General features: G+C 39.1%; 1 protein-coding gene across 4 annotated transcripts in view; it reads right to left on the bottom strand.

Annotated features, from left to right (window-relative positions):
- The window catches only part of VIPR2 (vasoactive intestinal peptide receptor 2), a 224,647-nt gene that overhangs the window by 62,747 nt on the left and 138,828 nt on the right, over positions 1–23,072 (bottom strand). For 3 of the 4 annotated variants that reach the window (XM_058179768.1, XM_058179771.1, XM_058179769.1), the window contains one exon: positions 11,206–11,308. In XM_058179768.1, the coding sequence (XP_058035751.1) occupies positions 11,206–11,281 (76 nt within the window). In that variant the 5' untranslated portion in view covers positions 11,282–11,308. Of the gene's footprint in view, positions 1–11,205; positions 11,309–19,872; positions 20,260–23,072 lie in introns of those variants that run through there. The other variant, XM_058179767.1, reaches the window with a different exon arrangement.

Below are 23,072 nucleotides of genomic sequence, written 5' to 3'. Positions count from 1 at the left end.
TTATTTATTTATTTAATTTATTTTTTATTTTTTTATTTGTCACAACAGTATATATAAGCATAGCATGAAATAACTATACGATATATAAGCATAAATATAATCGTAAGTATTTAATAACTATATGAAATTGGATACAATCTTAGGGAACATTACGACAGGAACGGTAGGCACGTTGGTGCTCTTACGGAATAAAAAGTCCTTCAGGTTGTACAAGGATACTCCTTGTAGGTCCTCTCTACAACTGCAGCACAATCCCAGGAAAAGACACGCTTTAAATTAAAGAAATTGTTGAGAAGTGTTGAGTGTGTACTCCAGCAACCTTTTTACCTCAGAATTCAAAGTGCTTCGTAGCTGTAGTGTTTGACCTCCATTCTCCCAGGAAAGTAGCAAAAACATATTCTAGTATTAGAGTCATTTGGATTTTATTGATTTTAAATATCATGTGTTGTATTACACTGTTGTTTCATTTTAATGAGGGGGGGGAGGGAGGGAGAGAGAGAGAGAATGAGAAAGTGAGGGAAAAGGAGGGAGGGAGGGAGAGAAAATGAGAAAGAGAGGGAAAGGGAGAGGGAGGGAGGGAGAAGGGGAGGAAAGGAAGAGAGAGAGAAAATGAGAAAGAGAGGGAAAGGGAGAGGGAGGGAGAGAGAGAGAGAGAGAGAAAGGGAGGGAGGGAGGAAGGGAGAGAAATGGGTGTAGTAGTTAAGGCACCAGGCTAGAAAGAAGCAGATACATCTTACGTCCTGCCTTAACTATGAAAGCCAGCAGGATGACCTTGAGTCAGTCACTCTCTTTCAGCTAACTCACCATGTAAGGTTGTTGTTGTGGAGAAAATAGGTGAAGGAAGGTGTGTTGTATACATTTACTGCCATTAGTTATTAATAAAAATTAAATAAGCCATGCACATTCTTACAAATGCAAAAAGGAGCAATACAAACTTAAACAGATAATTAAGAGGAGCTAACCAAGTAGCTCTGTCGATTAAGTAGCTGATTCCTGAATAAAGAAAACTAAATTATCGGTACATAAATATTCAAATTATTTCATCCCAATTCTATTCTCTCATATTGTGAAATAGGCTAGAGTTACAGGCAAAGGTTGCTCCCAAACAGATGGAAACTACTGTACACTAATACAGCCTTCTATCTCCACTACAACAAAAACAAAAAAAGCCGTTGTCAGGGGGGAAAAAGTTTTAACTACAAATAGGTTGGTCATATTCTGACTTTAGAAAGGCTAATCAATAAAGGGTGTCTTTTTTAATTGGTTCTTTTCTGAACAACATCAATTCAGAAAAAGTAATGTGTTTGCACCTGCATTTAAGTCAATGGTCCCCACAGAAATGTGATTCATACATGGGTGAACTAAAGCAATATTTGTATGCTCTATATATAGATCACAGAGGTACAGTAGATTACGATATTATTTTCTTAGCCTTTGTATCATTCTCTGGAAAAGCTCACAATGGAGTTTTTAAAAAGAACTAAGAGCTTCTCAGCCAGCTAAAAACACATTTGGTCTTAAATTTCTTTTCTTCTTGTTATTTCCTTGAGTTCAGATTCGCTTGCAATTTAATAAAGACAAATAAATAGGGCAGATTTTTTTTTTTTGCTTCATATTAAGTATCTTCATTTTCATGTAATTTCTTTGGCCAATAGAGGCTTATTCCTTCAAAGAACAAAAGTTTAAGAAACCTATTGTTAGCCTTTTAATGAATAATTAAAAAAGGAGACTAGAAAGCAAATATCCCAAGCGTAAGATGCAAAAATAATAAAGAAGATACAGCAGGAGACCCAGTTTCGTGTAGTGATTAAGGCATTAGCCTAGAAAGTGGGAAATCCTGAGTTTGACTTCTGCCTTAGGCACAAAGCCAGCTGGCTGATCTTGGGCCAGTCACTTTTTTTTTAGTCTTTGTTGTTGTTATTGTTGTTGTTAGTTTCAAAGTCATGTCCGGCCCATCTCGACCCCACAGACAACATTCCTCCAGGCCTTCCTGTTCTCTACCATCCTCTGGAGTCTATTTAAGCTCATGCGACCGCTTCAGTGACTCCCTCCAGCCACCTCGTTCTCTGTCGTCCCTTCTTCTTTTGCCCTCAATCTTTCCTAGCATTAGGCTAGGAAATGCTAGGGAGTCCTTCCTTCTCATTAGGTGTCCAAAGTATTTGAGTTTCATCTTCAGGATCTGGCCTTCTAAAGACCAGTCAGGGTTGATCTCTTCTAGGACTGACCGGTTTGATCACCTTGCAGTCCAAATTTCCAAATTTGCTGGCAAATTGAGTGTAGCACTTTTACAGCATCGTCTTTTAAGATTTTGAATAGCTCAGCTGGAATACTGTCATCTCCACTAGCTTTGTTGTTGCTCAGATTTTCTAAGGCCCATTTGACTTCACATTCTAGGATGTCTGGCTCGAGATCAGTGACCTCTCCATCGTGGTTATCAGGGACGTTAAGTTCATTCTTGTATAGTTCTTCTATGTCATTTTGCCACCTCTTCTTAATCTCTTCTGCCTCTGTTAGGTCCCTGCCATTTTGGTCCTTTATCATGCCCATCTTTGCATGAAACGTTCCCGCCATATTTTCAATTTTCTTGAATAGATCTCTGGTCCTCCCTATTCTATTGTTTTCTTCTATTTATTTGCACTGTTCATTTAAAAAGGCATTCTTATCTCTTCTAGCTATTCTCTGGAATTCTGCATTCAATTGGGTGTATCGTTTTCTTTCTCCTTTGCCTTTCTCTTCCTTTCTTTCCTCAGCTATTTGCAAAGCTTCCTCAGACAGCCATTTTGCTTTCTTGACTTTCTTTTTCTTTGTGATGGTTTTAGTTGCTACCTCTTGTACAATGTTGCAAACCCCCATCCGTAGTTCTTCAGGCACTCTTTCTACCACATCTAATTCCTTAAATCCATTTGTCACCTCTACTGTATATTCATCAAGGATATGATTTAGTTCCTACCCGAGTGGCCTAGTGGTTTTTCCTACTTTCTTCAATTTAAGCCTAAATTTTCCAAGGAGAACCTCATGATCTGAGCCACAGTCAGCTCCTGGTCTTGTTTTTACTGACTATATAGGGCTTCTCCATCTTTGGCTGCAGAGCACATAGTCAATCTGATTTCTGTGTTGACTGTCTGGTGATGTCCATGTGTAGAGTCATCTCTTGGAAAAGAGCGTTTGCTATGATCATCGTATTTTCTTGACAGAATTCTATCAACCTGTGCCCTGCTTCATTTTGTACTCCAAGGCAAGTTTGGCCTGTTATTCCGGTTATCTTTTGGCTTCCTATTTTAGCGTTCCAATCCCCCATGATGATAAGGACATCATTTTTTTGGTGTTAATTCTATAAGGTGCTGTAGGGCTTCATAGAACCGGTCAATTTCATTCCCTTCAGCACCAGTGGTTGGGACATAGACTTGGACTACTGTGATATTGAATGGTTTTAGCCTTAGGAAAGAGATAATGGCAAACTAAAAAAACCTTGCTAAGAAAATTGTAGGAACCAGGAATCACCAAGAGTGGAGAGAAAATAGGTTTGTAAAAACAGTAATGAAATCAGCCTTATTGACCTAAGAAACACTCTACCAAAAAGAATCTTTATTTAGCTCCAAACAATCAGAACCATGGCTTAGTTCATGGTTAAACCAGCCAATATGATTAATAAATTATGTTTTAATGGTTTAGCATTATCTGTGTACCCAGCCAATTATAGATTTTTTAAAGCTGCCATAATTAAAATATATTTGATATTGATATATAAGTAAATGTGTCCTTAATTCATTGCACCTAGATCTCTATCAAGATATTTATAGCATTGTTTTCTCTGGAAGAAACATAAGAAATGTATAATTATAATTGGCTAATTAGTCTGGCAGCAGCAATGGTGATTGGCTACTCAACAAAAAGATATTCAATCAGAATAGCCTGCAAATGATACCTTGGTTCAGAAAATAGTCTTTGGAGATAAAAGGTAGAGAGAATCTTATCAGCATTCCTTTAGAATTTATGACAGAAATGTTTTTAAGCTTTGCCATTGCAAGTATCTTCCAGATTTAGTTACTAGTTCACATGTCCTAGTATGAAATTCTAGGTAATCCTTTCGGAACAGAAATTAGGAACATGCATGATATGACCAAGAGTTAAGGTTGGAAAATTTGATTTAGATCTCCTGACTTATTTGTTGAGTTCAGAATTGCAATTCAAACTGTCAAAGTGATTCAATTCAGTTTAAAGATTAAATATGATAAAAGTCTGATTTTATCAGGAATGTCGTCTGATTCAACCTGACACACTCAACTAATTTGATTTAGAAATTCAATCTGAAAGGAGAATTCAACCCAACTGTCTTTGAATTTTAGCTTTGCATAACACTAACAGAGTTATCTTTGCCTATAAAGCAGCATTAGGCTATTGATATGTTTTCCTTGCATTCCTGGCAAAGATACACTTTTTCATTTATAAGCTCACGGGTAAATTTATTGTCTCCCTACTATAAGAATAAAAACATCATTTATTTACACTATGAGCAGATGGCCTTAGTTAAGGCTCCTACTGTGGAAAATATCCTACTTCTTGTATTTGCTTTTTGATAATATTCTATTCCATTTGCTCTTAAAGGGGCAACAATTTTTTTTTCAAAAGTAAAGGCAGAAAAGGAATAGAAACAGGTACCTCCTTCTATCACAGTTTCCCCTCCTAAAGTACAGTAGCTATGGATCATTTTTAAAAGTGGCTTGAATATGAAGAAAGGAAAGTTGCAATCTGCAGATATATTGGTCATTAGAAAATGCCATCAACTTTGTATACATGTAAAAACAACTATATCCAGCATGTTAAAATATTACAGCTTTTTTTAAGCGGAGAGCACAAAATAACAGGAGAGGTAACTTCCATGCTTTTCTTTTCTACATTTTTGTCCTTAACTGCTTATGCCCTAAGAATATTACCATTTTAAAAAATCAATCACTGTTTATAGAGAGCTCCCCAACGTTTCTGGCTTTAGTTAGTTACTTAGTTTACTTTATTGTCATTGCACCTCATACAACGAAATTAAATGCCATCTTCAGTGTACATTATACCCTAAAAAATAAAACAAAAACACATCCTTCACATTCTATACAACTGAATTGAAAACCCCTGATATTGCATTAATATTGCACTATACAGTAGAATTCAATATAGTTAGTGCTCTGGGATAGAAGCTGTTTTTCAGCCTGGCTTTTTGAACCAGCAACAGGGAAGGAGAGGGGATGGTTCTGCATCTGGCAAGCACATGTGTGTGAAACACAGCTCCACTTGTGCAAGCGGTGTGCATGCGCGCCTGTCACTCATGCAAATGGAGTATGTCCGCACACATTCACCCGCCATTTGAGCAACTGCCAGGTTGTAATCCCCTCACAGCCCACTAGTAGCCCACAGCCCACAGGTTGGGCACCCCTGGTTTATAGACCATAGCATCATGTTTCCAATCTTATTATAATATGTGCCACAAATTATAATACTATATTATAATATGTGCCACAGACTTGCCTGCAGAAGTTGTGAATGCTCCAACACTGGAAATTTTTAAGAAAATTTTGGATAACCATTTGTCTGAGATGGTGTAGGGTTTCCTGCCTGGGCAGGGGGTTGGACTAGAAGGCCTCCAAGGTCCCTTCCAACTCTGTTTTTGTTATTATTATTATTATTACTTGCAACACCATCTACTTTTCCAAGGATGATCCACATGAACCATTTCCCAGCACCCATGATTTTGTTTCTTCTATAATGCTTATGGCACTGTGAGAAAAACAAAATGGCAGCTGACATAGGAACGGCAACCACCAGTTTCCTGACTACCTGAAAAGCCTGAGGCCTACCAGAATCCCTGAAACTGACCAAGGATACTTTCTGCTGATGTGGAGTATACATATTTCTACAATGAATATAAAAAGTCTACATGTTTCCATTAAATACCTGGCTTTTTTTAAAATGTAAAAATATATATATCAGACCAAGATAAATCATTTCAGAATTTTTTCCTCCTTTAATATAACCTATCTACTGCACCATTCAACTGAAAAACAAACCAAAGTATTTTTTTGCAGGGAGGGGTGGACTTACAATAACATAGTTCCTTAAGTCTTCATACCTTCTTATAGGTAGGGATGTGGCTGTGTTCAGAAATAACCAATCACATTCAAACTGATGTTAAATAGTAGTCAGTACATGCCTGCCATCAATCAAAGTGACTCTGATCTACTGGGTGAATAAAGTTCAGTTGTTCTAGTAGGATTTTTATGACATTTACTCAATTGCCTCTTACAGCAAAAGCCATAGTCTGCAAATAGCTTACAAAGCATCAAAGGGATCTCATTGTGGAAGGTGTCAGTTAGGAGAAATGACCTGAATATAATTCATAAAATCATCTGCTACAATGTCCTTCCTGTCGAAGACTACTTCAGCTTCAATCGCAACAATACACAAACACACAATAGATTTAAACTTAACCGCTCCAGTCTTGATTGTAGAAAATATGACTTCAGTAACAGAGTTGTTAATGTCTGGAATGCACTACCTGACTCTGTGGTCTCTTCCCAAAATCCCCAAAGCTTTAACCAAAAACTCTCTACTATTGACCTCACCCCATTCCTAAGAGGTCTGTAAGAGGCGTGCATAAGAGCACTAGTGTGCCTACCGTTCCTGTCCTAATGTTCCCTTTGACTGTATCCAATTTGTATGGTTATTTCATACTTATATATACTGTTGTGTTTGACAAATAAATAAATAAATAATAATAAAAAAGGGGAAAACAAAACAAAACAAGATTACCAGGCATTAGATATGCCATGGAACACAGTGAAGACAGCCATCAACAAGTGAGGAAAATATGGCACAACAATGATATTGCCAAGAACTGGGTGTCCTTCTAAAACTAATGAAAAAAAAATGAAGAAAAGCTGTCCAAAAGACTCCTGAGAGACCTAAACGAGCTGCAGAAATCTTTGGCAAGTACTGATTGTGTACTGCATGTGACAACAATCTCCCATATTTTTTATATTCCTGGGCTGTGGGATAGGGTGGCAAGATGGAAGCGTTGTTTAACAAAGATTAGTTACATTCAAGTCTGGTTACATTTACAAAAACCTACATCAAGTCTGACAAAACCATGTGGGAAAATTTCTTATGATTAGATGAGACCATTAGATGAAGTTTTTGGCCATAACTCCAAAAAATATATTTGGTTCAAAAACAGCATTACTTGTACATATCACCAGAGTTACGCCTTACCCACAATGAAGCACAGTGGTGACAACATTATGCTTTGGGGCTGTTTTTCTTCAACTGGTACTGGGGCTTCAGTCAAGATGGAGGGAATTATGAACAATTCCAAATATTAGTCAATTTAGGCACAAAGGGCTCTGCTAAAATGCTGAAGATGAAGAAGATTTTTACCCTTCAACGTATGTTGACCCAAAGCGTACTTCCAAATCAGCAAAACAATGGAATTTCAAAATTTTGGAACGGCCCAGCCACAGTCCGGACCTGAATCCAATTTAACGTCTGTGGGGTGACCTGAAGAGAGCTATGCATAGGAGATGCCCTTGCAATCTGACATATTTGGAGTGTTTTTGCAAGAAAGAGTCAGCAAAGATACCTCAGGCAATATGTATCATGCTGATAGCTCCTACTGCAGAAGACTGAATTCTATCATAAAATCAAATGGCGCTTCAAAAAGTATTAGTTTAAAAAAATGTTTTGAAAAAGAAGATAAAGTTCCTGCCGCAATTTTTTTTGTTGGGAATTATTACGGACTGTACAGTAATTGAGACTAAATTGATTTTAAATCTAATAACAGCAGCAAGATTACTAATAGGACAATACTGGAAGAAAAAAGAACTACCTACAATAGAAGAATGGATATTGAAAGTTGCCAATTTGGCTGAGATGGCGAAGATATCAGCCTTTTTGAAAGACAATACGCAAGAAAGATACTTAAAGGAATGGAAAAAATGGATTGACTATATTCAAAGTAGATATCAGACTAAGAGTTATCAGATTGTTTTTGAATGATTATGATGTATTATTTTTGTTTGTTTTTGGTGGAAGTTAGGAATTGATGATTGTAGGGGTATAATTAAGTTGGGACGAAATTTTTTTTAGCATATGTTTGTTTTATTTTTAACTATACCTTGTGCTCGTTCCGGGAAGTCGGGGGGGGAGGGGGGTTGTGAAGGGAGGGGGGAGGGGAGGTGGGGGGAAAGGAAGGGGAAAAATTTCTGTAAAACTTTTGGAATAATAAAAAAAAAAGTATTAGTTTAAGGCAGGGATGTCAAACTCAATTTCATTGAGAGCTGATCATGGTTCTGGTTGGGGGGGTGGGGGCTGACTGGAGGTGTGTGGCCATCTTGACAACACTCCCCAAACCGCTGGCATGTTTCCTGTTCGCACTGGGTAAATGGGGGCAAAGTCACGCTGGTCCAATGTTTCCTCTTTGCACAGGGTAGACTGGACCGAAACAACGCGGGCCGGCCCCTTACATTTTCTAGGACAGCCCTGCAGACCAGATGCAACCATATCTGGCCCGCGAACCTTGTGTTTGACACCCCTGGTTTAAGGGTATGCACACTTATACAACCATGCTGGTTGGTTTTTTAGTTTTTCCCCAGAAGATTTCAGTTTGTTTTTCAACTACATGGTACAGCTTACAGATTATATTAAAGGTGGAAAAAATTCTGAAGTGATTTATCTTGGTCTGATTTACATCTCAAAACTCTGAAATTTTAACAGGAGAGTGTAGACTAACTATTTATATCGTTGAGGTGAGCTGCTCCTTAGGATCAAGATATAGGGCTGCAAATGTTGAGATGACCAGCAGATGGCAGGAGAGAAAGTTTATGGAACTCTTGGTTCCCATTTGTGGGTTTGTACACCAGATAGGAAGGTTCTACACCAGTAGAACCAGCACTTACCTTTGCTACCAGTTTGGAATCGGGAGCACATGGATGGTGCAGAGCATCCGTGATGACGTCTGGGTGGGTGGGTGGAGCTTCCCGCCATCGCCACTACTGGGTCGAACTGGTAGAAACCCACCATTGTTCTATACCATGCTGAGTGTTCCAGTTGAGATAGAGCTAAGCCTAACTCACTCAGGAGTGGACTATTTTTGGGTGATCACAATCTATAACATGGATGGAACCACATTATATGTGGGTGTGCCTAACCGTGGAATGAATTTGTGTATGTTCTTTTACATTGTAATTGTAATTGTAATTGTAATTTAATTTTAATTTAATTGTAAATGCTAACTTTAGGTCTTTTAAATTTCATATATTTCACATTTGAAAAGAGCAGGAAAAATATGTTACCAGTTTTCAGAAATCAACACCAGAGGGGTTCCAAGAATCTCCGAAAGAGGAAACTATCATTTTTGTATCATGGGTTGTTCTGCACCACACTAATCAAAACTCAAATCGTACTACAATTTAGAACAATGTACCATTTTATGCCACATCAATCATGTCCTCAGTAAGCAGGTATAGAAGTACCAGTGGACCAGTGGTGGGTTTCAAAATGTTTTACTACCGGTTCTGTGGGCGTGGCTTGGTGGGTATGGCATGACCTGGTGGGCGTGGCTTGATGGGTGTGGCAGGGGAAGGATACTGTAAAATCTCCATTTCCATCCCACTCCAGGGGAAGGATACTGTAAAGTCTTCATTCGCCTGATACGCCAGTTGCTGCCTTTCCTAGACCGGGATTCCTTATGCACGGTCACTCATGCCCTCGTCTCTTCCCGCTTGGATTACTGCAATGCTCTCTACATGGGGCTCCCCTTGAAGAGCATCCAGAGGCTCCAGTTGGTTCAGAATGCGGTTGCGCGGGTGATAGAGGGAGCCGCTCGTGGCTCCCACGTGACACCACTCCTGCACAGCCTGCACTGGCTACCTGTGGTCTTCCGGGTGCGCTTCAAGGTGCTGGTTACTATCTTTAAAGCGCTCCATGGCTTAGGACCGGGTTATTTACGGGACCGCCTACTGCCATCGACTACCTCTCACCGACCCGTGCACTCTCACAGAGAGGGACTCCTTAGGGTGCCGTCCACCAAACAATGTCGGTTGGTGGCCCCCAGGGGAAGGGCCTTCTCTGTGGGGGCTCCCACCCTCTGGAATGAACTTCCCCCAGGACTTCGTCAACTTCCTGACCTTCGAACCTTTCGCCGCGAGCTGAAGACATATTTATTCATCTGCGCGGGACTGGCATAGGATTTTAGATTTATCTGGTTTTAATTTTTAGTGGGTTTTATCGTTTTAAAGATATCTTAATTCGGGCCAAACTGAATAAGTTTTTTAACTATTATTTTATTCTGTATTTATATTGTTGTTTTTTATCTGGCTGTAAACCGCCCTGAGTCCTTCGGGAGAAGGGCAGTATAAAATTTTGATTAAATAAATAAATAAATAAATAGTAGAGGGAGCAACTTGAGACTCCCATGTAACACCTCTCCTGCACAAGCTGCACTGGTTACCGGTGGTCTTCCAGGTGCAATTCAAGGTGCTGGTTACTACCTTTAAAGCGCTCCATGGCTTAGGACTGGGTTATTTACGGGATCGGCTGCTGCCACCGATTGCCTCCCATCGACCAGTGCGCTCCCATAGGGAGGGTCTTCTCAGGGTGCCGTCGGTCAGACAGCGTCGACTGGCGACCCCCAGGGAGAGGGCCTTCTCTGTGGGGGCTCCTGCCCTCTGGAACGAGCTGCCTCCAGGGATATGTTGATTCCCTGACCTCCGGACCTTTCGACGCGAGCTCAAGACATTTTTGTTCCATCGCGCAGGGCTGGCCTAATAGTTTTAATGGGGGTTTTTATTAGAGTTTTATTAGAGTCTTAATTATCTTTAGCTAAATTGAATAAGTTTTTTAATAATGTTTTAATCTTTGTATTCTTGTTTTTTACCTTGTTGTAAACCTCCCTGAGTCCTTCGGGAGAAGGGCGGTATATAAATCAAAATAATAAATAAATAAATAAATAATAAATTCCCTCCCTAATCCAGGGGAAGGTTACTGCAAAATCCCCATTTCCTCCCAATCAGCTGGAACTTAGGAGGCAGAGAATAGATGAAGGCGGGGCCAATCAGAATTTTTATTACCAGTTCTCCAGAACTGGTCAGAACCTGCTGAAACCCACCTCTGCAGTGGACCAGTAATGAGTGACTGGTATGCCACTATAAGCCATTATCTCACCTGTTAAACTCACTGCATTGGCATTCTTTAAATGTTCCATACACTTCTTTTCTTCTTCAAAGATTTCCTGTTGCATTCTGCATTCTGGGTGAATACTTTTTACCTGTTGAATAAAAACAAAAACCCAAAACATTTGAGTTTGTAGAAAGGATATCAATGCTAGCAGAACCAGATTGGTGGGAGGGAGGGAGACAAAATAGGAAGCTTTTGTTTATTGGCAGCTAGAACAATTAATTCAGTTAGAACCATTAATTAGTGGAACAACTTGCCTCTAGAAGTTGTGAATGCTCCAACACTGAAAGTTTTAAAGAAGAGATTGGATAACCATTTGTCTCAAGTGGTGTAGGGTTTCCTGCCTAAGCAGGGGCTTGGACTAGAAGACCTCCAAGATCCCTTCCAATTCTGTTATTCTAGTTGCCCCATGCCTATGAATACTTTCTCATTCTAGTATTGCTCTAGTTATATGTCTACGTTTCTTACAAAGATTATGAAAGGTAGTTCTGTATTATTAGGTCCCCAGTACAGGTTGAGGTCACACTAAGGTTATTGACATCAGGCTGCAAAAATCTGATTGAATTCTGAATCTCAGAATTTCAGCAAATATGGTAGCTGTACATGACAATCAAAATTAATGTTTTAGCTAACTTTTTTAAAAAAGTGTCTAGCTCTGTCTGACACTCAGTTCCAAGATTGGCTTAGCAAAAAATGTACTGCTGGTTCTATCCCAGTGTCTGGAAGCTGTACGGGTCTGGATGGGGAGAAACAGACTCAAGCTCAATTCCTCCAAGACGGAGTGGCTGTGGATGCCGGCACCCCGGTACAGTCAGCTGCAGCCGCAGCTGACTGTGGGGGGCGAGTTATTGGCCCCAATGGAAAGGGTGCGCAACTTGGGTGTCCTCTTGGATGGGTGGCTGTGGTTTGACGATCATTTGGCGGCCATCTCCAAGAGGGCTTTTCACCAAGTACGCTTGGTTCGCCAGTTGCACCCCTTCCTTGACCAGGATGCCTTATGCACGGTCACTCATGCTCTTGTCACTTCCTGTTTGGATTATTGCAATGCTCTCTACATGGGGCTGCCCTTGAAGTGCACCCGGAGGCTGCAGCTAGTCCAGAAGGCAGCTGCGCAGGTAGTAGTGGGAGCAACTTGTTGCTCCCATGTAACACCAATCCTGCGCAGTTTGCACTGGCTTCCTGTGGTCTTTTGGGTGCGCTTTAAGATTCTGGTTACCACCTTTAAAGTGCTCCATGGCTTAGGGCCCGGGTACTTACGGGACCGCCTGCTTTTACTTTATGCCTCCCACCGACCCGTACGCTCACACAGAGAGGGCCTTCTCAGGGTGCCGTCCGCCAGACAATGTCGGCTGGCGGCCCCCAGGGGTAGGGCCTTCTCTGTTGGAGCTCCTACGCTTTGGAACGAACTTCCCCCTGGTTTACGTCAAGTGCCTGATCTTCGGACTTTTCACCGTGAGCTGAAAACGCACCTATTTATTCAAGCGGGACTGGCTTAGAAGTTTTTACTAAATTTTAATTGGGGCTATTTATAATTTTAGGGTTTTAAACTGTTTTAAATTTTGGCCATTTTGTAATATGTTTTGTTTTAGTCTTGTTTTAAAGTGTATATTGTGGATTTTTATTTGGCTGTACACCGCCCTGAGTCCTTCGGGAGAAGGGCGGTATAAAAATCGAATAAAATAAAATAAAATAAATTCTAGATATCTAATTAGTAAGATATCTATAATATGATTACCTAAATTCACCTGAGATCATAGAATTCTTTTAACCAGAAGAAAAAGAGGACAAAGCCATTAACCAACTAAAGAGATTCATGCTCTGGTTTCTTTCTGATGTAAGAGCCCCAAAATTAACAGGTTATGTTAAATTTAATTAACAAACTTGTTCTCTGCCAAACTCTTCTGCAGCTTAGAAACAGCATAAAAGTGGTTCATCCATTGCACTAATTTATAAACATGGCTTATTTTATGTTGGTTTAGTACAGTATGTGTTATACAAAACAAGCTTTTGTTGTTTGAAACTATTATTTACAGCACAGTCTGTTTTAAAAATTTAGCAAATTGTGGCTTATTAAATTATGAAATGTCCAGTGAATTGCTTATCTCAAGACCTGCCATAATTAAATTATGCCAGCATAAGCTTTGTGAAACTCTGCATTTTGGAAAACTTTAGTCAGGTATTTCTCAGCTCCGATAAATGCTAGTTGGAAGCATTAGCTTGCAAATAACCATTATTATTAAAAAGTTTTACATTATATGTCAAACTGAAATATCTTCAAAATGTTTAGAAATCTAAAAGGATTAGAGAAACCAATTACAGATAGTCCTTGATTTGATTTGACAGTTGGGATCAATTCCCGTTGCTAAGGAAGGTGGCTGTTAAAGATAGATTATACTAACTTTTTTTTCCATGGTTGTTAAGCGAATCACTGCAGTTCTCAATTGAATCATGCAGTCATTAAGCTTTCTCCATTGACTTTGCATGTCGGAAAGTTTCAAATGTTGATCTCGTCACGCCTGTTGTAAATAATAAATGCTGGTTGCCAAATGCCCAAAATTTGATCATGTCACTATGGGGATGCTGCTATGGTCGTAAGCGTAAGGACTTATTGTAAGTCACCTCAGTGCGATTGTAATTTTGAACAATCGCTAAATGAGGATTATCTATAGCTGTAGCAATATCAGTTTGATTTCTTAAATTTCAATTGGGAATTCATTAATTCTGAGATAAAAATATCTGATTTTAAAAGGAAGCTCCCAAGGAACTTTGTCAGAGATGGTATTCAGTAGGTTCTGACCAGTTCTGGAGAACTGGTAACAGAAATTTTGAGTAGTTTGAACAACCAGTAAATACCACCTCTGACTGGTCCCACCCCCATCTATTCTCTGCCTCCTGAGTCCCAGTGATCGGGAGGGAATGGGGATTTTGTGGTGACCTTCCCCTGGAGTGGGGAGGGAATGGAGATTTTACAGTATCCTTCCCCTGCCACACCCACCAAGCCACGGTCACAGTAAAAAATAGTAGTAGTAAAAAATTAAAGTAAAAAAAGTAGTAAATTTTTTTGAATCCCACCACTGAACTATGTCCAAGAAAACATGACTTATACATGACTGATTTTCAGTTAAAAGCCAGTCTCTTGACTAACATGGCTGGCTTCTCTTTTTTTTTTTTATTTGCATTTATATCCCGCCCTTCTCCGAAGACTCAGGGCAGCTTACACTATGTTAAGCAATAGTCTTCATTCATTTGTATATTATATATATATATTGTATATTGTATATATTGTATATATTGTATATTATTTGTATATTCTCATATCATTCTAAACCAGTTTTGTGAACATACCACCATTATATAGCCAAGATTGTACAAACCACATAATAACATGGTTGTGCAAACCTATGCATTGTGATTTATTCAATAGTTTGGTTAAGCATATCTGACTGCCTTTCACCAAATGCAAATTTCGGCACCTGAATTTTTTGCATAGCTGGATTAAGGAACTCTGCTTTGTTGTATGTTGCTGATCCCTAAATTGGAAAATAAAATATCAGGTGACAGTCAGGACCCCACAGTTATTTAGAAGTGTCAACCAAAATGTCTCACAGCTTTACATAAAGCATTTTAGTGGGGTGTGTGTGTGTGTTTAGGACACATAAAAATGGGCAAAGCACTGGTCGTGTGGACTCAGCCATCAGACTGACCTCTTTAAAATCCCCCTCTGCAGACACCCATATTATTACCATTATAATCATATAATATACCATTATATTACCATCTGGAATACCAAATAAGTACCTCATTCCTTCTGAGAACTGCTTCTTTAAAAGCAGTAAGCAGAGGGACAGCTTCAATGAAAGTCAACCTCGTGTACCGGTTAAAGCACCATTGGAAAGTGGGAGCTCTAGTCCCACCTTCTGGCACACTCATCTGGATGGCCCTGGGCCAGCCATTCTCTCTCAGCTCTGGGAAGAAAGCAATGGCAAGCCACTTTCAAAAACATTACCAAGAAGGCTGCAGGGACTTTTCTTGGCAGTTCTTAGGAGTCAACACTGATTTAAAAGGCCTAAAAAATAAATAAGAAACAGCAGAGAGACAAATACTGAATTGTACCACACATCGGGACAATGTTTTGTCTGCTGCAATTTAATCTATGTAGTAGAATATTGTTAGTACACCACAAAATATCTAGAACTGTAGTTTCTGGTCACGCCTGAGAAGTATTTTCTCACTTCCTATCTTTGTTTCAAGTTTCAAAGGATTAAATGTTGCTCTGTAATTATTACTGCAGAGTACAGCAGCTTTAACTTCTACTTAAAATAACTGGAAAACACAAGGGGGTAATCTCTTGCAATGTTTTTTGCTCTCTCTCTCTCTCTCTCTCTCTCTCTCTCTCTCTCTCTCTCTCTCTCTCTCTCTCCCCATGCCACTAATGCTCTTCCCAATTCTAGCATTAAAGCCTGGTTTTTCAATGCTTTAGATATGTGCTGTAGTTCAAATGAGACAGGACATGTCTGTCTAATCTACTGACTATGTATTAGATTGATCTTCATAAACCTTCCGCAACTCAATACCTCACTCTCATAATTTCTGCACTATTCTTTGTTTTAGAAGAAACTGTGTGGAAGGCAAGGCTTAATCTCTGATAAGTAGGGAGTTCATCTGTATAACCATAGGGAGTATTACTATATTGTAAATCCTACATTAAAGAGAAGAATGGATAAGAAAGTGTGAAATCTCTTTTAATGTAAAAATTATCTTATTCTAAATCAGGGCTACTGTAAAAACCTACATGAACACTAGATGACAACAAAGAACCAGATTTTAGTTATTGTTGTTTTTGTGTTTACAGCCATTTGTTGAACCAGTCCAAGAACTTTATTACTTCTGAACTATATATAACTCCTTGCCAAAGACTTTGGTTTTTTTTTTAACCTTTATGTTCAAAATTTGAACCAAATAATTCCATACTCAAAAACTGCACTTACATAATTTAACCTAAATTATCAAATTATTCTATTTTCTAGGTCCAAACAAGTCATAAACTAACAAAATAGTCTTGTAACAACCCGGTAAGCTACAAAAATGTAGTTTAATGCCAAAGAAGTGAAGTCTATGATATTATATAAATACTTATTCAGGATTTCTAAATGACTGATTAAGGATTTTGCACCTACAAAACCAAAGTCTTCTTAATTTTTGCACAGATGTCCTTCCAGCATAAAAGCCCTAACTATGAAAAAAGAGTTCTTTTTCCTTAGAAAAATTAAAATATGGAATTTTATAAAATGCAATGACAACTATCAATCAGAGAAACTTTAAAGCTGAATTTTAAAAAATTAAAAATTTAAATTTAATTTTTTTTTAAATTTTTTAAAAAGTTAGATGTCTACAGAAGAATGTTGTAGCAGTGAAAACACTGATCCAATTCTGATGTCAATTTAAGAAATGATTCAACTTAGCTCTGGATTTACTATAGCATAACCGACTGCAAAATAGAGAGGCTTCTTTTTGCAAAAGTGAAACTTTACTGAGTTTTTAAAGAATCTTTTTCCTCATTTCTGTGCTGAAACTTCAGGTACCTTAGAAAATCATCTAAGAGCAATGTTGGCTTTCTAACGGATAAATTTTGACTACTTCTCCCTCCTTTTCAATAAGAGAGAAGCAACTGTGTATTGCCCAATTTGCTTGTATTCAATATTTTTTCTATTTTCCCTTTGTTTGGACTGAGAAATGAAAAGATTTTGGTTACTCCAGTGGAGTGGAATCATTTTTTATTTTTATTACTGAATAAAATCCAGAAATGTTCTGGATTTATTGGTCTTTTACTAAGATGACTAAGCTCTAAACTTCAGTTAAACTTTTTTTTGGTTGTACTTCACACATGTAACCATTAAAAAAGTACACTTCTTACATATCCACATAAAATAATCAGCATCTCATCAATTTGTTCACAGAGCTCAGACACCATCTCAGCATCTCAGCATACTATTTCAAACACCAAATTATTAATTTACAGAGATTAACAACAATTGTATCAGTTTATCAAATACCTATCAAATATATCTAAGTATCATATGTGATAACTGGAAAACATAAAAAAAAGATTAGCTTTACCACAAAATCTCATGAAGCAATTGTAGTAAGCAATTGAACTATGTTTGCATCATTTCCTTTTTTTAAAAAAAATCTGTTTGAGAAATGCTGTTGTTTCTTGTTTGTTTGTTTTAGATGCAATAGCATTTCAGTGCACACCTATCAGATTATTTAACCAAGCCTGGCTATATAAAAAAGCTAAACCGAGATGGGTCTGGTTGGTGGTTGGATGGGAGACTATCAAAAAACTTTAAGGCTGGAAGTTAGAATGGGAAGTTTAAAAAAATCAACTTGGAAGTTCAAGAAGAGAATAGTTAGCCATTGCATACTACAACTAATAAAACGAGAAGGACCTTTCTATGAAGTCATCAAAACAAGTTTGACTCAGCCTTCCACCCTTTATAAGGTAGGTAAAATGAGGACCCAGATTGTTGGGGGGGCAATAAGTTGACTTTGTAAAAAAAATATACAAATAGAATGAGACTATTGCCTTATACATTGTAAGCCGCCCTGAGTCTTCGGAGAAGGGCGGGGTATAAATGTAAACAAAAACCAAAAAAAAGAGAGACTTTAGCTTTTATAGGTTAGTAAACAAAACTAAAAGCTCTGGAAATGAAAGTATCATACACTACATAAATAAGGAAATACACAACAGCCAAAGTATTTGTATAAAATTTAATGATAAACATTGACCAGATGTGATTTTTCTTAGGCCACCTCATAATCTCTCTAAATTAAGGATAATTAATAACATAGAATGAGGTTATCACAATACAAATGGAAGGAAAGATTTATCTCCTTACAATTAGAAAACTATACTGAGACAAAATTTTCATTGCATTTGTTTTTCTGCTTTCAAGGAGGATTATAAGGATTACCTTGTTGTACCTTGATGAAGGTATCTTTTCTTTTATGTACATACACTGAGAGCATATGCACCAAGACAAATTCCTTGTGTGTCCAATCACACTTGGCCAATAAAAAAATTCTATTCTATTCTATTCTATTCTATTCTATTCTATTCTATTCTATTCTATTCTATTCTATTCTATAAAAGGGGGACACAGGACTGTCCAAAGTCATTTGACTGTTGCTTCATAATTCTCAAAATCTTGATGGAGAGGCTGAAGCTGAGCCCCAAAATCTCATAAACTTCCTTTTCCTTCTAATAAATTATTATAAAAGTTATTAACTATTTGGAGATGTCTTCACTATGGTTAATGGCAGGGATGACCCTTGTATTTTTTAACAGCCATTCCATATACAAGATTAGGCAATGAATCTTAATACTTCATTCTGCTGCAGGTACAAACTCTACTTAAGCCTGTTTTGGTTAATTAAAACAGGTAACAAACAATGGAAAAAGAGACTCCAATTGATCTACCCAGAAAACACACATCCTTTATCCCTAAACTTAGTCTTCTTTTCCTTGATACTTTGTTTTTTGTAAATGCTTGGCAAAAACCACATGGCTGCAGCCCTGCTTGAAACTTCACTACTCCTCACAACTTCATGCCATAAATGCACCAAAATTTACAATGCTACACACATACACAAAAAATCAAGTTGACCATTAAAATGGACAGAATTTCTGCCTTAAAGTAGTACAGAATTTCCACTCCAACTATAAACAAAGAAGAGCTCGGGAAAACTCCACCTTCTTTGCCTTTCTTTTGCCTTATATTTCTGAGTACAAAACATTTGTGGTGAAATCTGTTGGCTTTAAATGATCCTGAAAGCTGGTGTATGTGTGGGATTTAAAACTCCTTGAAATAGGGCATCCTGTTGTTTATACCAATTTCACTGGCATCAATTAAAATCGAACCAGCTTTCCTTAGGGAGTTACAATAGATACTGGAACTGCTGAAGCCCAGTGCACCTTAAAGCAATTATTTACTAAATTCATTTTAGTCCAATCCACCAACCCGACAAGAGATTCAAACTTAGCTGGCTTTTTAATCCTGTGCTCAAATTTAAAAGTAGCCCACCAGTATAACCAAACCCTCCATCGGGACTCTGCAGATGGGCCTGGGCGTCATCCCCAGCCTGAAATAAAACGGAATAATGGGAATTGTAATCCAGCACAGTCTGAGGACACTCGTTCGCTCCTTTTTTTTTTCTTTTTCTTTTAATGGGAGGGATATAAGAATAAACAGCAATTCTACAAAGTGAGAAGTATTAGCATTGACTATTAATAGCAGGAAGGATTCGACGTGTGTGTCACATAGTAATGCGACGGGGGACGGACGGAATAACTTCATACCCACATTAAGGGGGGCGACCCAGACCGCAGAATCAGCCCCACAAACCGGAGCTAACGTGAACGCGTTTTCCTCCTTCTGCCCCCATAGGCTTTCTTCCAGAAGAAGAGAAGGCAGCAAGATGACAGGCGCCCCTCTCCATCCCTGAGGCACTGCTGAAAGGGTCGCGGAATAGAAGCCAACGCGCCCTTTTCTGGCAGAAGCCGCAGGAAAGGAGGCTCTCTGCACATGCTCCGGAGCTCAGACTCTTCCGAGTCAGGACACAGGTGAGGCTTGGCGGCCAGGGATCCCTACTCACCGGCCCCAACGTCCACCAGCAGGTCGAGAAGAGCAGCAGCAGCGAGAGCTGCATCCCGTCCCAGCTTCTCGGGACTCGCGGCGACCTTCCTTGGCGCGGGCAGCCTCCCGCAGCCAGAGGGACATGCGGTCGTCGAGGCGGAGCTGCCCGTCTGCAGCCGCGCGCTTTTTACCACGGGGCTCAAGACCCCCCGCCCCCCGCACAGAGCCTTGACTGGCGCTCGCAGCCGGACGAAGAGCCGCCTCGCCTCGCCCACCCGTCCGCCCACACTGGGTCCGCCGCACTACCGCTGCGTGGTTTTGTGCGCTCTCCGGACTCCACCTTTCTCCCTCCTCGCCTGGTCCTTCTTTGGATTAAGTTGCGACTTAATTGCTCCCAGAGTTACTTCTTTTTACCCCCCGCCAGCCCCAAAAAGGGAGGGCGGGTGGAACCGAGGGGCAATGACAACCGTTCCCATTGAATCCATAGAAGGACCGTGTCATTAAGTTCTGCAGCAGTCTAGGATGCCTTGAGGCGGGGGACGGCGAAAGCTATACTCCAGCGCCTGGGGTGGGATGGGATAGGATGATGGCCCGTATCTCGCTTTCAGTAACTTCGTCGGGGTGTACAGAACTAAAGAACAACAGCTGCGTTGATCCGTTGGACGCCGGTGAGAATGGGGGGGGGGAGAGAAAAAAAAAACAACAACACCCCTAAGTCAGTAGTTTGGAAAATAATAATTGGATGAAGAAGACCTTCCATAATATTGTAGTATCCATGGGTGTGCAAGTTTTGGGTATCCTCCAGAGCCATTAAGAGGTAGAGGATCAAGGGGGAAAAGCCAAAATGTAGGTCAAAGGCTAGAGAGAGTGGAATGGCCACTATGGTGGACTGCCATCCTCACTTTCCAAGTTGGAGGTCTCCTCAACTTTGGAGTTGGTCTGTTGTCAGAGGGATTGGGAAATGGAATAACTTCCCTCCTCACTGGAGAGCAGGCCTCTGAACAGGACATCTCTGATTATAACAAATGGTTGAAAGAGACCCTCTCCCCAATATTTTATAGAGCTTTGATAAAGAAAACATGCCCAAAATGCAGTGGCCAATAGCTCAAATGTGAGTGCTTTGAACAGTTGAAGTGAAGTTAGATGATCAAACTAATCCAAATGTTGACCTCTGGGAATTAAAAAAACAAAACACACCAAAAGCGTTATAAATATGAAAAAAAAACAACCACCTCAATTTATAAGAAATTTATTCCAGGGAAATTCTATCTGATCTGGAAAATCTGTAATTGATTATTTAGATAATTAATAAAGACATGGTTGTATGTATCTTCAGCTATTCATCCTACAATATCACAGGCTTTCCCCATGAATTCTCTCTAGGTGCATAGAATTATGACCCAAGAAATTCTCAATCATTTCCCAAGACATCTGTTGATGGTAGATGAGAAAAGAGAGTTGCTTTTAATATGCATAACTGATGCATACTAAAAAAAGATACAAGTCATGAAAGATATATCCAAAATAAATGACACAAACATGCATATTATTATTATTTATCAATACACATAAATATTTGAAAGCAATATGGCACAAGTACTGTAGAACTATTCATGTTCCACCAACCCAAGAGAAGAATTTTGCAATGCTGCAGAGAAGGAAGGAACCAGTAGATCCTCCAATGTTGCTCTGCATGGTGAGAGATCCTGGATCCCATGTTTCCGCATTGTCTGAATAGCCACAAATTGCCATTCCTTTTCAACCCTCACATCTTGGGCATAAACTGTTTCAACTCCTACCCTCAAAACGATGCTACAGAGCACTGCACACATAAGAACAGTTTTTTTCCTGAACGCCATCACTCTGCTAAACAAATAATTCCTTAAAACTGTCAAACTATTTACTAAGTCTGCACTACAATTAATCTTCTCATTGTTCCCATCACCCAACTCCTTCCGCTTATGACTGTATGACTGTAACTTTGTTGCTTGTATCCTTACGATTTATATTGATATTGTTTCCTGATTGCTTATTTGTACCCTATGGCTATCATTAAGTGTTGTACCTTAGGATTCTTGATGAACGTATCTTTTATGTACACTGAGAGCATATGCACCAAGACAAGTTCCTTGGGTGTCCAATCACACTTGGCCAATAAAAAAAAAATCTATTCTATTCTATTCTTTCATATACTATTTGTACCAAATTTACTATCCAGATTCACCAGATCAAGAATTCACACACAAAACTATCACCTATTTCTGCTTCTGTTTTCAAGCTACACCAAAGAGTTGGAGGTTATTGAAAAATTACTACTGCCTGCCGAGCTAGCAAGAAGTCTGGAGGAAACCAGAAGAGAAAAGATTAAAGAACAAAACTAATCTTTAGAACACCATCCATTTAGAGTAAGACCAGCATTGGCACCTACTTGGCATTCTTGGCCAATAATTCCCAATAATTCAAAAGCTTGGCAAAGATCATTCTGTCAAGGCAGCTGTTTTGGTTTAGGTGACAAAAATCAGGAGGAGTGTGGTTGACTTTTCTTAGGAAGTCTGGTATCTTTTATATATGTAGGAATGCTGATGGCATAAGGTAAGAACACAGAAGTCATGAAACCTGATGTTCCAGTTTATTTGCTTTTATTATTTTTATAAATAACTCAAGATGGCAAAGATACCTAGTCAGGTGGGTTGGATTGAGAGAGAATGACTGGCCCAAAATTATCCAGCTGCTTTTCATGTCTAAAATGGGACTAGAACTCACAATCTCCTAGTTTCTAGCCTGATGCCTTAACCACTAGACCAAACTGGCTCTTTATCTGTTAGCTATTAGTTATTAGAGTTCCAATATTTGAAATAAGGGATGATCCACATTGCCTTTGTGTGTGTGTGTATTTTGGGTGGTACATATAAATGGTCAGGAATATTTCAATATCCTATATAACTTGGTGCATCTTTTTTAATCAGATTATATGGTTTTCTCTGATATATTCTTGTGGGATCCAAGTAGAGAACTTGGAAGAATGTGGCATTGAAGATTCCTTTTAATTTCCTGGATATAATTCACTTTATTTGCTTCCCAGAGTTGTTTTGGATAGTGAGATAAGGAAGGAAGGAAGGAAGGAAGGAAGGAAGGAAGGAAGGAAGGAAGGAAGGAAGATTAATTGGTAGCAAAAACTGCTCCTCCCCAACTTATTTAATGATCTATTCAACAAGTAAC

The sequence above is a fragment of the Ahaetulla prasina genome, chromosome 4, assembly GCF_028640845.1.
Source record: "Ahaetulla prasina isolate Xishuangbanna chromosome 4, ASM2864084v1, whole genome shotgun sequence".
In the NCBI taxonomy this organism is placed as follows: domain Eukaryota; kingdom Metazoa; phylum Chordata; class Lepidosauria; order Squamata; family Colubridae; genus Ahaetulla; species Ahaetulla prasina.
This window is presented reverse-complemented; position numbering and strand designations above follow the sequence as displayed.